At 42.5% G+C, this 15,372-nt stretch overlaps 1 protein-coding gene across 8 annotated transcripts in view; it reads left to right on the top strand.

The window, feature by feature from the left end:
- Positions 1 to 15,372, top strand: part of fnbp1b (formin binding protein 1b) — a 308,796-nt gene that overhangs the window by 189,724 nt on the left and 103,700 nt on the right. For all 8 annotated transcript variants that reach the window (XM_068012288.1, XM_068012286.1, XM_068012284.1 and 5 more), the window contains exons 5-6: positions 1,152 to 1,214; positions 2,186 to 2,290. In XM_068012288.1, coding sequence (XP_067868389.1) covers positions 1,152 to 1,214; positions 2,186 to 2,290 — 168 coding nt within the window. The remainder of the gene's footprint in view (positions 1 to 1,151; positions 1,215 to 2,185; positions 2,291 to 15,372) is intronic.

Here is a 15,372-nt window from a genome sequence, read left to right on the forward strand (position 1 = left end):
GAGTTGAGTAGTTTCTTCACCCAGAGGGTGGGGGAAATGTAGAATTCAGTGCCTGAAAGGATGGTAGAGGCAGAAACCATCATCACATTTAAAAAACACTTGGATATGCAATTGAGGTGCCGTAACCTACAGGACTACAGACTAAAAGCTGGAAAGTGGGATTTGGTTGGATAGCTCTTTTCCAGCTGCATGCAGACAATGGACTGATTGACCCTCTTCTGCGCTGTATATCTTTCTATGTTTAAGAAATGCCCATCTCCAGAAAGAAACTACATGCCGCAAGAAGGTAAAATCAGGTCTACACTTAGTCTTGTTGCCAAACTTGTTACCTTACTGATTTATTAGTAGTGAATAAGCTGCAGATATGGGTCATGGTGGCCACACTGCCACTCTTTTCTATGGGACTCAATTGTATTTGATATTTCTGATGTATTTTCAAAAGTTGCATTTTGCAGTGCATTTTCAAGAATTCTGGGGGAGAGGTGCTCCAGTTTTCAGTGCTGCAAAGTGCTATTGCATGGCATTAAATATATCTTTGAGGCTGTTTGCAAGTTTCTGATTAATTTTTGCCTTGACCATGCTGGAATTGTGTCTGAAGTTATTGAGGACTTTGCTTTCTTTTTGAGATTCCTCTAGCCAAGAGGTGGGCCAGCAACCTGTTCCCATACATCCACAAGTGCTGCTGTGCAAAAAAAAAAATCATCTAAATGTGTTTGTTAGTTGACACTCAATTTGTTTAATTTTTTCTTCCTTGTATGGGAATTGCTATTCCTCTACTCAGTGCACCTTGCTGACAACCCAATTGAGATCAAGAACTCACCTACTCTTTTAAAATAGAATATATTTCAGATTTGTATTCTGCAATCATTAGCAATTTATAGATATTTTTATGTGAAAACTGCTAAGTGACAGAAGGTTTAATGGTGAAAAAACAGGCTTTAATCCCATTGGCTCTTTTAGGACATCAGAAAATGCAACTAGTGACTAAAAACGGCAAAAACAAACTATTGAAAGTGTATGAAAGGAGAATGCAACTTAGATCAGAGAGGGAGTTGAAAGGGAGCATTTGCCCATTGGTTATGTGCCCCACTGCTAGCTTGAAAACAGAATGTCTTTTGTAGAAAGATTAATGTGTGGTGGTTCTCTTTCAGCATTTCCAAGAAGGGCGAAGAGCACAGCAGCATATAGAAAGCTGTTGGAAACAACTTGATGCAGTAAGTCTGATCCACATTTTGCATTTAGTGCATACAGCCATCTTGATTACAAAGTGGTATATTGCTCTTGATTGTTACCGAGAATTAACTTGCTTTATGTTACACCACTACCTTAAGAGTTAGATTTAAATGTTAATCGATTTTGGAAGGGATTGAAACTAAAGTGATAGTTGTCACCTCTTACATTAAAATTTTACTATTAATTTAACCATTTTATGTGATGGTTCTCATTCCTCTGGTCAGAGCATTCTATGCTCACTAATTTGAGCTGCCTGGATTGTCATAACATCCTTTTAATCCTGCTAAAATATTGTGGGCGACTGATTTTGGTGTAGACTTTCAGTTTTTATATAAAAGTCAGTTTCCAGATACCATCCTCATTTTTGTAATGGAATTTATGTCTAATGTACTGAATTTTACACAAGAACTGAGAATCCTTCATTACCTAATTTACCCATAGTTTTTTAGTGGTGGGGTGGGGAGAAGGAATGTGTCACGACAACCAAGGTAGCACAGATCAGCGCTATCATCATTAGCTTCCCTCTCTGAGCTGTAAGGAGTGTCATGATGGCTGCATTTCAGTGCAGGGTTTTTTGCTGCAGTATGATTGGGCATTTTTTTTGATGGAATGTGATTGGGGAGAACAGTTTTGCCAAATGTTTGGTAAATGACAAAAATAGCAAATAACCAGTTCAAAAAGAGACTGAAATAATGAGAAAGAACAGTTAAGCAGTGAAGAAAAAGAAAATTGACAGATCATGATATAGATGACTGACGATTCCTTCCCCCACCCCCAAGTTAGCTGTTACACCGTAAAATTGATAAACGTGCTGTGTTGTATGCAAAGCAGCAAAATGTTTCCAATATAGTATTAAATTGTTTGTATTAACGAATATACATCTATTTAAAGCTGGAAGAGCTGTGCTTAACTTGGATTGCTCCTTTTAATTCTAAGTTCTGTTCTTCAATAGAGCAAAAGGAGATTTGAGAGAGATTGTAAAGAAGCAGAACGAGCTCAACAACATTTTGAGAAAATGGATGCTGACTTCAACGTAACAAAGGCTGATGTGGAGAAGGTATGCTGAAAGTAGCTAATAAACAGTTCAAGGTTGATGTCATATGACCAGTCACTTGTGGTTTAAGTGGCAAATGTTACTTTTTTAAAAGCAGAAGTAATTTTGGAGACAGTACCCTCCAATTCGTTGTAACAACTGATAGAAAAGAATCACTTTGTCAAAAATACTTTTTGCTCATTTCATTTTTTTTTTTATTCGTTACATAGAATGTGGGCGTTGCTGGCCAGGCCAGCATTTATTGCCCATCCCTAATTGCCCACGAGAAGGTGGTGGTGAACTGCCTTCTTGAACCGCTGCAGTCCATGTGGGGTAGGTAATCCCACAGTGCTATTAAGAAGGGAGTTCCAGGTTTTTGATCCAGTGACAGTGAAGGTGAAATAGTTCCATGTCAGGATAGTGTGTGGCTTGGAGGGGAACTTGCAGGTGGTGGTGTTCCCATGCATCTGCTGCCCTTGTCCTTCTAGGTGGTAGAGGTCGTACGGTTTGGAAGGTGCTGCCTGAGTAGCCTTGATGCGTTGCTGCGGTGCACCTTATAGATGATACACACTGCTGCCACTGTGCATCGGTGGTGGAGGGACTGAATGTTTGTGGATGGGGTGCCGAACCAAGCGGGTTGCTTTGTCCTGGATGGTGTCAAGCTTCTTGAGTGCTGTTGGAGCTGCAACCATCCAGGCAAGGGAGAGTATTCCATCACACTCCTGTAGTGCCTAGTAGATGGTGGACAGGCTTTGGGGAATCAGGAGGTGAGTTACCGCAGGATTCCTCGCCTCTAATCTGCTCTTGTAGCCACGGTACTTATATGGCTACTCCAGTTCAGTTTCTGGTCAATGGTGACCCCCAGGATGTTGATTTTGGGGGATTTGGCGATTGTAATGCCATTGAATATCAAGGGAAGAGGGTTAGATTCTCTCTTGTTGGAGATGGTCATTGCCTGGCACTTGTGTGGCGTGAATATTACTTGCCACTTATCAGCCCAACCCTGGAAATTGTCCAAGTCTTGCTGCAATCCTGCTTAGACTGCTTCAGTATCTGAGGAGTCACGAATGGTGCTGAACATTGTGCAATCATCAGCGAACATCCCCACTTCTGACCTTATGATTGAAGGAAGGTCATTGATGAAGCAGCTGAGGATGGTTGGGTCTAGGACACTATGCTGAAGAACACCTGCAGTGATGTCCTGGAGCTGAGATGATTGACTTCCAACAACCACAACCATCTTCCTTTGTGCTAGGTACAATTCCAACCAGTGGAGAGTTTTCCCCCTGATTCCCGTTGACTCCAGTTTTGCTCTGGCTCCTTGATGCCATAAACGGTCAAATGCTGCCTTGACGTCAAGGGCAGTCACTCTCACCTCACCTCTTGAGTTCAGCTATTTTGTCCATGTTTGAACCAAGGCTGTAATGGCAGAACCCAAACTGAGCATCACCGAGCATGTTATTGCTAGGCAAATGCCACTTGATAACACTGTCAATGACACCTTCCATCACTTTACTGATGATTGAGAGTAGACTGATGGGGCGGTAATTGGCTGGGTTGGATTTGTCCTGCTTTTTGTGTACAGGACATACCTGGGCAATTTTCCACATTGCCAGATAGATGCTAGTGTTGTAGCTGTACTGGATCAGCTTGGCTAGGGGCGCGGCAAGGTCTGGAGCACAGGTCTTCAGTACTATTTCCGGAATGTTGTCAGGGCCCGTAGCCTTTGCTGTATCCAGTGCCTTCGGTCGTTTCTTGATATCGTGCGGAGTGAATCGAATTGGCTGAAAACTGGCATCTGTGATTATGGGGACTTCAGGAGGAGGCCGAGATGGAATATCAACTCTGACCTCTGGCTGAAGATTGTTGCAAATGCTTCAGCCTTATCTTTCGCACTAATGTGCTGGGCTCCCCCATCATTGAGGATGGGGATATTTGTGGACCCACAAACTCCTGTTGGTTGTTTAATTGTCCACCACCATTCACGACTGGATGTGGCAGGACTGCAGACTTTTGATCTGATCCATTGGTTGTGGGATTGCTTGGCTCTGTCTACTGCATGCAAGAAGTCCTGTGTTGTAGCTTCACCAGATTGACACCTCATTTTGAGGTAGACGTGGTGCTGCTCCTGGCATGCCCTCCTGTGCTCTTCATTGAACCAGGGTTGATCCCCCAGCTTGATGGTAATGGTAGGTTGGGGAAATGCTGGACCATGAGGTAACAGATTGTGGTTGAGTACAATTCTGCTGCTTCTGAAGGTCCACAGCACCTCATGGATGCCCAGTTTTGCTAGATCTGTTCGAAATCTATCCCATTTAGCACAGTGGTAGTGCCACACAACACGATGGAGGGCATCCTCAATGTGAAGACGGGTCTCATGTGCAACTGAAATAATAGATCATACAGAAGAGAAATAGAGCAATTACTTGGTGAAATTGTATTTTCAAATTAAGAGTTCAGCTAATCTTCATTATGCTACAGGGTGTACAAGGTGATTTATAGCTGGGAATGACTGACCAACTGTAGCCTATAGATTCAGATAATTAGGATAGAGAATAATGGAGTTCTGAGTATGATTACATTTCTATAATCAAACTTGGAGTTCAACTCATCTTCAGTTTTGGACTTGACATTATCAGGAGGTAAAATTTGAGCAAAAGGTGAAACTAGCTGTTTCACACTGCTGCTATGCAGTAGCAGCACGTGTGGTGTTCACCACTAACAGGATGCTGCCGTCGAGCCAAAAAGATGTCCTGCCTATCACACAAATGAGTATTGTGATATGTGAATTTCAATGCCAGTGTGATGCTAGGTATATAGGCAATATGTCCCAAAGACTGCCCTGCCGGATAGTCTCGAACAACATGTCCCTTCCACTGTTCGCACCATCGAGGTACAGGCCGTACCCAACCAACCTGTGCTTGCAAAACTCATAACACAGTGTTCAGCATTAGATATGATTCTGCGATTGGACAACATCTGTTAAATAATCCGCAGTGTGCAAAGAATTACGCTGACAACCAATTTTAGATTGTCATTAGGGCTCATAGTGTAGCACATTTGCACGTACTGGAAGCTACATATATTAATACACGGGGTCCTGTTCTTTGCAGACCGAAAGAACATGTACAAACATTGTGCCTGTTCCAACTAAACAAAATAAGTGACAGCCATTCACTGGTTCATTCCTCAGGGCAGTGCCTTGACCAGTCAGAGTCAAGCTCTCGGGTTGAAATTTCAAACAAAGCTTGGCAGTTGACTGTCAGTCACTGTAAACTGGTGCATTCTCCATGGCAACGCTGCTACCAATCAGAGTTCACTTGCCAACCAATCAGCACTGTCTTCTCATACAGTATAAAGTCATTGTTTTCCCTTACATTTGTATTCTTGCGGATTATCCTGATGAGTGCAAGACGAAAAGCTTCGACAACATGTCTCTATTTTCAGCAATACTTTCTTGATTGTCTGACTAGTTTTTTCTCTTTTGTTACTGGGCTTCAGAATGAAAGGAAACTAGAGAAACTGGGCTCTCTAAAGCACTGATACGTAACCAAAGCAATCTATCAGCTGTGCCAGTGTATGGGAAATTAAGGGATTACTGGAAGGGTTATCATAATGCTTGGAATGTGGAACAACATTACAAAACACTGAGTAAAGTGTTTGATAAATGCATATGTCTAGAATGTCTCATCCATGCTGTGCCTAGAATACTGTCTTTATTTTGTGCTAAGCCCCATGTGATCATGCTTACAAAAATGTAGAGTTAACTTAGATTTAGAAAGAACTTTTATTATTGCGCGCAGATTATATTTAATAGTTTAGACTACACACATTCTTTTCAGAGTTTGCAGATTTTTAGTTATGTTTACAATATTTAATTTTTGAGAACTACAGTATCAGTTATGAAAATGAAATAAAATCTAATACTGAATGGTGAAGCATAACCAAGTACTGAAGAATATGGCTGACTCCTTGTGCAAATCATTATATTTCTAGTTCATGCCAAACTCCCTCTTGAAAAATAATAGATTATTTTTAAAAATCTGTCATCTTATTCAAAATAATTTTGAATTAATCATACTAATATTTAGTATTTGGTAGGTGGATTACAAGTGAACTGTTGCTAAGTGACTACGTGCTGATATTGTGTGCTTTTTTAATTGATGTGCACCAGTGTTTTTAAAAGAAATCAGTAGTCCTTGCAATATTTACAGACTGCTGAGCTGACAAAAATTTGTTTTACTTTTAGTATTTTGCAACCAGTACTGTACAAAATATTTGTTGAAAAAGATCAATAATATGAAGAAAAATTGGAGAATGTTCCAGCTGGGTTAAATTGGGTTCTGCACCACGAAGAGATGCTTCCTACAAATTGATTTTAAGATTACCATTACCACCTTTGTCAGAATGCCAGCGCCATTATTTGCTGTGTTAAAACAGCTCGCTCCAGGTTCAATATTTTCCTGTGTAAATGAGCCATAATTAGCTGTTTTTTCCTCAATTTAAATGAGCATCATTGAGCTTACTGTTGTCTTAGACTATGGCGTTACTGCTGTCTGACTAGGTTCAATAGAGAAGAGTGGAGCCTGGTAGCCCTGAATGATGTGTCAGGTTTTATTTTACTGGTGAAACAAAGGACTACTTTTTGCCTATGGCAGAGTTTGACAGATTACGACTGTCTCAAGAACTGTGTCTGTGTGTCAGAATACAGTTGCTTCTTATGAGAATGCACCATGTTAGTCTCTTCAGAAATACTTAAATCTACAGTGTTCATTTTCAGGAACTATAAAGGGCTGGAAATGCTGGTCTTAACAAAGTGAATACAATAGCTGTTTATTGGTGGATGAATGGAACAGTGAATGTAGTTATTTGCTCATGGATGGTTTCACATCTAATTACTTATTATTGGTAAGCTAGATATGGCAGAAATAGTTGTAGCCTGACCACCTCCAGGCGCGTATCCATTGTCTCTTGAGATAAGGAGGCGCAAAAGAAAGAAGTTGTAGCAGGACCAATCTAAAGGCAGGAATAAATAGAGAATTAGAACAGTTTATCTATAAGCCATTTGCTGTTGATGTATATCACTTGTTTTGTAAGGTGGACATAAATATGCAGTTAACCATATAGATTTTCTTCTGGTAAAAGGCAATTCCTAATGAAGAAAACTTTTACTAATTTCCAATTTGTTTTGGTATGTAATTCCTATAATTGAAAATCTGAACAAGGGAACCTATTTCATATGAAAGGATCCCACTTATTTGTCATCCCATATCGTGAGACTAATTTATTTTAATAAGATTTTATCATCTTTATTTACTCTAGCCTTACCTGATGTAGCATCATATCTTGGCCAACAGAGTTGGTAGATCAGTTGGTACCCAGGCCTCTTCTTGTGCAACTCTGTGGCAGTGAGTGGCCTCGGGACCACTTTCCTTTTATTTTTCCTCCCTTTTCTTTCTGACCCTACCCTTCCATATGTCCCCATTAATTGGAGTTGTCTGACCTTGCTGAAGAATCTCTGCCACGTGTAATCATACATTGTGCCACTTGGCTGCAAAATCAGATGGACTGTGGCACTGTCTAAGCACCAAATGGTGTTTGTGTTTAACATGTACCCCTAAATAGATAATGTTTGACATTTTAAAATCATGTGAGCACGACAAAGTTGTACCAATCGTCATTGCAGAGAAGAAACTCATCTTTCTTGCCTCCGATTTCGATAGCTATGAACTTGACTGAATAGTAACATTATTGGAAAGATTTTCAGTGACATAGGTCAAGTATTTGCATTTTTGAGAGAAGTTTTCATTATTAATGTATCTCAGTTGGATTCTCAATTCCTGCAGGAGTGCATATTCACCATGGCCTCTTCTAGTTCAATTCCAGAATGGAACAGTATCTGTATAACAAATTTTTGTATAGTAAGGACAATAGTTTCACTGCCAAGCAGATGTGAGACTGATTTTCCCACTACAGTTCCTAGTTTAATGAAATCAAAGAGTTTCCTATTTATATATCAGAGACAGCGCACCGGCCTGAGTTGTAACAGTTGAAGGTTAAAAAGAGAAAAACGGATTTATTACTTATAGAACCAACATTAGCAGAGTAACAGCTAAGTTCCTAAGATGTCAAGCTATCATTGAGGTGGCAGGGCAGGTTGAGAAAGTGGTTAAATAGGCATATGGAATCCTGGGTTTTATAAACAGAGGTATAGAATACAAAACCAACGCAGTTATGACGAACCTTTATAAAACACTGGTTCAGCCTCAACTGGAACAATGTGTCCAATTCTGAGCACCACACCTTTTTAGGAAGGATATGAAGGCTTTCAAGAGGGTGCAGAAAAGATTTATGAGAATGGTTCAGTGATGAAGGGCTTTAGGTATGTGGATAGATTGCAGAAGCTGGGGCTGTTCTCCTTTGGGAGGAGAAGATTAAGAAGAGATTTAATAGAGGCACTCAAAATCATGAGGGGACTAGGCAGAATAAATAGATAGGGAGAAACTGTTCTCATTGGTGGAAGGTTTGAGAACCAGAGGACACCAATATAAGGTGAATGGCAAAAGAACTAATGAGACATGGGGGAACACAAATTTAAAAATGAGGAAAATGTTTACGATCTGGAATGCATTGTCTGAGAGTGCGTTGGAGGCAGATTCAATCATGGCTTTCAAAAGGGAATTGGATAAGCATCTGAGTTGAAAAAAATTGAGGGACTAAGGGTTGGGGAGTGGGACTGATTTGCTCTTGCAGAAAGCTGACACAGACACAATGGGCCAAATGGCCTCTTCCTGTGCTATAACCTTTCTATGATTCTATTTGTTACAGCATTTATGCTGCACTGTTGATTTGCCAGCATTTTTGGAAATCTTATTCAAAAAATCATAGGTCAACTAGCTGTTCATATTTGTGCAAGTGAGAACATGTCAAATGTTTTGCAGTCATAGAATCATGGAGTCATTTGCGGCACAGAAGGAGGCCGTTCGGCCCATCGAGCCCACTGCCAGCTCTCCACGGAGCTCTGCAATCAGTCCCACTGCCTGGCTCAATCCTTGTAGCCCTGCAAGTCTATTTTTCTCAGGTGGCCATCTAACTTCCTCTTGAAGTCATTGATCATCTTCGCTTCCACCACACTTGTGGGCAGAGAGTTCATGTTCCCTCTTAATCTTTTGCCCAAAATTTTCAATCTGTGTCCCCTAGTCCTTGAACCATTTGTTAATGGGAACAGTTTTTCCTTGTCCAACATATGTAGGTCTGTCATAATTTTGTACACTTCTATTAAATTTCCCCATAATCTCCTGTTCTAAGGACACCAACCCCAGCTTTTCCAACCTCGCCTTGTAACTAAAATTCCCCCATCCCTGGGACCATTCTGGTAAATCTCTGCACCCACTCAAAAACCCTCACATCCTTCTTGAAGTGCAGTGACTGACCAGATCTTATCAAATGTGTGTGATTTTTTATCATGCAGTGCTAAGAGAAATGGTGCACATATTTATGAAGTGCTATTCAGAAAGAGATTTAGATGAACTGACATAAAGACAGCTTGGGAACACAGTAACACAATGCACAAACAATTCAAGGGACAGCTTAAAGGAATAACTAGGCAGACAGGGATGTCACCATTAGAACCTGGATTCATTAAATGAAATGGCAGAAGGTTTAGGACAGGTTAGGGATACGGTTAATACTGGCAATCGTTCAGAACAACATTAAGGAACAAATCAGGAATTTGTGAACCATCTAAGAATATTAGTGAGGGGAATTGAAATTCTCTGGAAAGTACCAGATACTTCATGTTGTTCCAGGCGAAGTGATTGTACAGATGTCAAGTTTTACAAAGCACACAGTCAATCTGGATGGAAGAAACTCCAAACTGTACCATTCAAATCACACAATGGGATTCAGAGATGACCAGCATCATCTGCTTGGTGAAAGGAAAGATTGTGTTACAAGTAATGAGGCTTCATGTTTGATTGGGTGGACATTTTTTTCATACCAACCAATTGGACTTACTTGGTCTTTGCACACAAGGTCCATCAAATGATCCTCCTCACTCCTTCTTGAACCAGCTTGAATTTGGAACACACACTGTTGCTTCGATTTTATCCAAAACAGTCAAAGTGCTGCTGCACAAACTCAGATTTGATCTATCATGGCTCACCTATGTAGCTGTTCAAAGACTATGGATCCTCAATCTCAGTGAATTCTGGTATCCCATTGTATGCAGCAAGTATAACCGGACCACAAAAGGGTTCAGTATATCTACTAATTAGAATCTCTTTGTCAGAAGTCAGAGTAGTGCTCGTGAGTAGGTGCAGCACACTTTCAATGTAATGTGACATGCATTAAATTCTAGGACATTGTTAGATACAAATATTGAGTTGAGTCTTGAGCATCACAACTGCAGTTCATCATTATCTTAGCTGAAAGAATTCTGTGTGACATTTGACCAAATTATTAATGTTCAACATAATAAATATATTCAAATTTGAAACTCAATTTTTTAAAAAGGCACATAGCTTTCAAAAAGCTTGTGCAATACTTCCAAAAATAATTTTGAAAGCTTTTCAATTTTGCAATATGATAACGTTGAAAAAGGAAAATGTACTTTGAATGTATTGGGTTGGCACTTTAAACAGACTAAATTGTGAGTCAATAACTATTTTTTATTTTTAAAAAAGTTTGCAGCTTTTATTGTGCTGTCTTTAGAGGGGATGTTTTTTAACAATCTATTGTTCAAACGAATGTACTGTTCTTTGATTCCATCTTCAGCAAATGAGCCTTGGAAGCATTTTGTGCCCAGTGCTTCAGTGTACTAAACAGAATCCATCTTCTTCAGCAGGCCTTCAAAAGTGACCTATGGTGGAATTTAGTAATCAGCTGGTGTTTAGGATTAGCGGCCAAGCTGTCTTTAAGCACTGTTCTTTTGTTCATTGTGAAGAGTGCTAGACAAGTAAACATTGTATTGCCATATTAAAATATTTCACTTGTGAATGTATAAACAGGATGATGGTATTTTGCATGTAGGACGTTCTGTCATAATTAGTTCCTTAAATAAGGGACCAATTCCATTTTTAAATAGTGAAGTTCTTTTTTTTTGTTCGTTCTTAGGATGTGAACATCTCTGGCAAGCCTAGGATTTATTGCTCATCCCTAATTGCCCCTGAAAGGTGTTGGTGAACCTTGAACGGCTGCAGTCCACATAGTAGAGGTGTACCCACAGTGTTGGTAGGAAGGGAGTTCCAGGATTTTGACCCAGCGATATAGTTCCAAATCAGGATGGTGTGTGGATTAGAGGGGAACTTGCAAGTGGTGGTATTCCCCTGCATCTGTTGCCCTTGTTCCTCTAGGTGGTAGAGGTCATGAGTTTGGAAGGTTCCGTAGAAGGAGCCTTGGTGAATTGCTGCAGTGCATCTTGTAGATGGCACAAACTGCTGCCATTGTGCCCTGGTCGTGGTGGGAGTGAATTTTTAAGGTGGTACATAGAGTGTGAATCACGCAGCAGCTTTGTCTTGAATGGTGTCGAGCTTCTTGAATGTTGTCGGAGCTGCATTCATCCAGGCAAGGAGAGAATATTTCGTCACCTGACTTGTGCCTTGTAGATGGTGGACAGGCTTTGGGGAGTCGGGAGGTGAGTTACTCTTCACACAATTCCGGTCCCTGACCTGCTGTTGTAGTCACAGGATGTTGATGGTGGGGGAGTCAGCAATGATAATGCCATTGAATGTAAACGGGACATGGTTAGATTCTCTCTTGTTGGAGATGAAGATTGCCTGGCACTTGTGCAGCGTGAAGGTTACTTGCCACTTAGCAGCACAAGCCTGAATGTTGTCTAGGTCTCGCTGCATATCGGCACAGACTGCTTCAGCATCTGAGGAGTTGCGAGTGGTACTGAACACTGCAATCATCAGCGAATATCCCCACTTCTGACCTTATGTTGGAGGGAAGGTTATTAATGAAGCAGCTGAAGATGGTTGGGCCAAGGACACGACCCTGAGATACTCCTGCCACAATGTCCTGGAGCTGAGATGATTGACCTCCAACAACCACAACCATCTTTCTTTTTGCTAGATATGACTCCAACCAGTGGAGAATTTTACTCTGATTCCCATTGATTTCAGTTTTGCTAGGGCTTCTTTGTACCATACTCAGTCAAACGCTGCCTTGATGTCAAGGTCAGTCACTCTCCCCTCACCTTTGGAATTCAGCTATTTTGTCCATGTTTGGACCAAGGCTGTAATGAGGTCAGGAGCTGAGTGCCCCTGGAAGAACTGAGCATCGGTTATCAGATTGTTGCTGAGTAAGTGTTGCTTGATAACACTGTTGACGACACCTTCCATCACTTTGCTGATGATTGAGAGTAGACTGATGGGGTGGTAATTGGCTGGATTTGTCCTGCTTTTTTTTGGACAGGACATACCTGAGCAATTTTCCCCATTGTTGGGTAGATGCCAGTGTTGTAGCGACACTGCAACTGATTGTGTAAGGGGACAATTAGTTCAGAAGCTCAAAACTTCAGTTCTGCACCTGAGATATTATCAGGGCCCATAGCCTTTGCTTTATCCGGTGCCTTCAGCCATTTGTTGATATCACCTAGAATGAATCAAATTGTCCATGCAGCATTTCTGGCTGAAGATGGTTGTAAATACTTCAGCCTTACCTTTTGCACTCATGTGCTGGGCTGCACTGTCATTGAGGATGGGGATGGACATGTAGGGCTGGAATTAGTCGTGCCAGCGGTGCTCCTGGTGCCAGGACGCAAAGGAGCGCCACCTTGGCCTTTCGGAGACCCCCACAGCGCGAGTTAACGTCACTCAAGCACTTAAATGCCCGGTGCCAGGATCTCCGGGACAGGAATCCCACCTCACAGAGCTGCCAGCCAATCAAAGGGCCGATAGCTCAATCGTATTGGCAGTGCCACTGAGAGCGGTGGTCATGCCGGTACTGCACTGGGCCTAGGAGCAGGCCCAGAGCTGGAGACCCGGAGAGGAGGTAAGTGAGACAGGGTCACCGGGGCCTGTCCGGCAGGCCCTGATGATAAGGGAGGGGTGGGGAGAGTGAGTGATGAGGGCGGAGGGTGATGTTACCAGAGGTGCAGCCTTTGCCGCCAAAGGCCCTGTGTGGGCCACAGATTGCCCACTGTGGACACTCCTCCCCAAGCCCGCAGAAAGGTCGCCTCGTTTCACAGGGCGATCTCACCGCGTGGCGGAGTCCTCCCCGCTGCTGGTTTAATTCCAGAGGCAGTGGGAAGAGGCCCTTAAGTTGCTAATAATTGGCCACTTAAGGCCCTCAATTGGGCTCTGGGTAGGAAGGCCATCTTCGGCTTTTCCTGCCCTGGACCTTATCGCGGAGTGATCGGAAAGTGACAGGCTTTCCAGCCCGCACACCCCAGCCTCCCGTCACAAATCTGTGAGCCTCCACATCTCCTAGCCCATCTCCAGGGGTCCATTAAATCCAACCCATAGTCATCTCCTCCTCTGTTTTTTAATTACCCACCATCATTCACGAGTGGATGTGACGGGACTGCAGAGCTTCGATCTGATCCGTTGGTGAACAAAGAACAGTACAGCACAGGAACAGGCCATTCGGCCTTCCAAGCCTGCGCCGATCTTGATGCCTGCCTAAACTAACTCCTTCTGCACTTCCAGGGACCGTATCCCTCTATTCCCATCCTATTCATGTATTTGTCAAGGTGCCTCTTAAACGTTGCTATCGTACCTGCTTCCACCACCTTCTCCCGGCAGCAAGTTCCAGGCACTCACCACCCTCTGTGTAAAGAACTTACCTCGCACATCCCCTCTAAACTTTGCCCCTCTCACCTTAAACCTATGTCCCCTAGTAACTGACTTTTCCACCCTGGGAAAAAGCTTCTGACTATCCACTCTATCCATGTCGCTCATAACTTTGTAAACCTCTATCATGTTGCCCCTCCACCTCCGTCGTTCCAGTGAAAACAATCCGAGTTTATCCAACCTCTCCTCATAGCTAATGCCCTCCAGACCAGGCAACATCCTGGTAAACCTCTTCTGTACCCTCTCCAAAGCCTCCACGTCCTTCTGGTAGTGTGGCGACCAGAATTGCATGCAATATTCTAAGTGTGGCCTAACTAAGGTTCTGTACAGCTGCAGCATGACTTGCCAATTTTTATACTCTGCGCCCCGACTGATAAAGGCAAGCATGCCGTATGCCTTCTTGATTACCTTATCCACCTGCGTTGCCACTTTCAGTGACCTGTGGATCTGTACCGTCAGATCTCTCTGCTTGTCAATACACCTAAGGGTTCTGCCAAGGGTTGTGGAATTATTTAGCTCTGTTATAGCATGCTGCATCTGCTGAGCAAGAATGTAATCCTGTGTTGTAGCCTCACCAGTTTGGCACCTCATGTTTAGGTATGCCTGCTGCTGCTCCTGGCAAGCTTTCCTACACTTCTTATTGTACCAGGATTGGTCCCCTGGCTTGATAGTAATGGTAGAGTGAAGGATATGCCGGGCCATGAGGTTACAGGTTGTGGTGGTATACAATTATGCTGTTACTAAAGACCATCAGTGCCTCATGGCTGTCCTATTTTGAATTGGTAGATGTGTTCTGAATCTATCCCATTTCACATGGTGGTAGTACCACACAATATGATGGAGGGGATCCTTGGTGTGAAGTTGGGACTTTATTCTTCACAAGGTAGTGATTCCTACCAATACTGTCATGGACAGATACATCTGTGAGAGGGAGGATGAGGTCAGGTAGGTTTTTCCCTATGTTAGTTCCCTCACCACTTGCTGCAGGCCCACTCTGGCAGCTTTGTCCTTCAGGACTTGGACAGCTCGGTCAGTAGTAGTGCTACCAAGCCACTCTTGGTGATGGACATTGAAGTCCCCGACCCTAAGTTCATTTTGTGCTCTTGTAGGGAAATATAGGGACAGGTGGGGATGTGGTAGGAATATGGGATTAGTGTAGGATTAGTATAAATGGGTGGTTGATGGTCGGCACAGACTCGGTGGGCCGAAGGGCCTGTTTCAGTGCTGTATCTCTAAACTAAACTAAACTTAACCTCAGTGCTTCTTCCAGCTGGTTTCCAATGTGGCGGAGTACTGATTTATCAGCAGAGG

This window comes from Heterodontus francisci, chromosome 32 (assembly GCF_036365525.1).
Source record: "Heterodontus francisci isolate sHetFra1 chromosome 32, sHetFra1.hap1, whole genome shotgun sequence".
Classification (NCBI taxonomy): Eukaryota; Metazoa; Chordata; class Chondrichthyes; order Heterodontiformes; family Heterodontidae; genus Heterodontus; species Heterodontus francisci.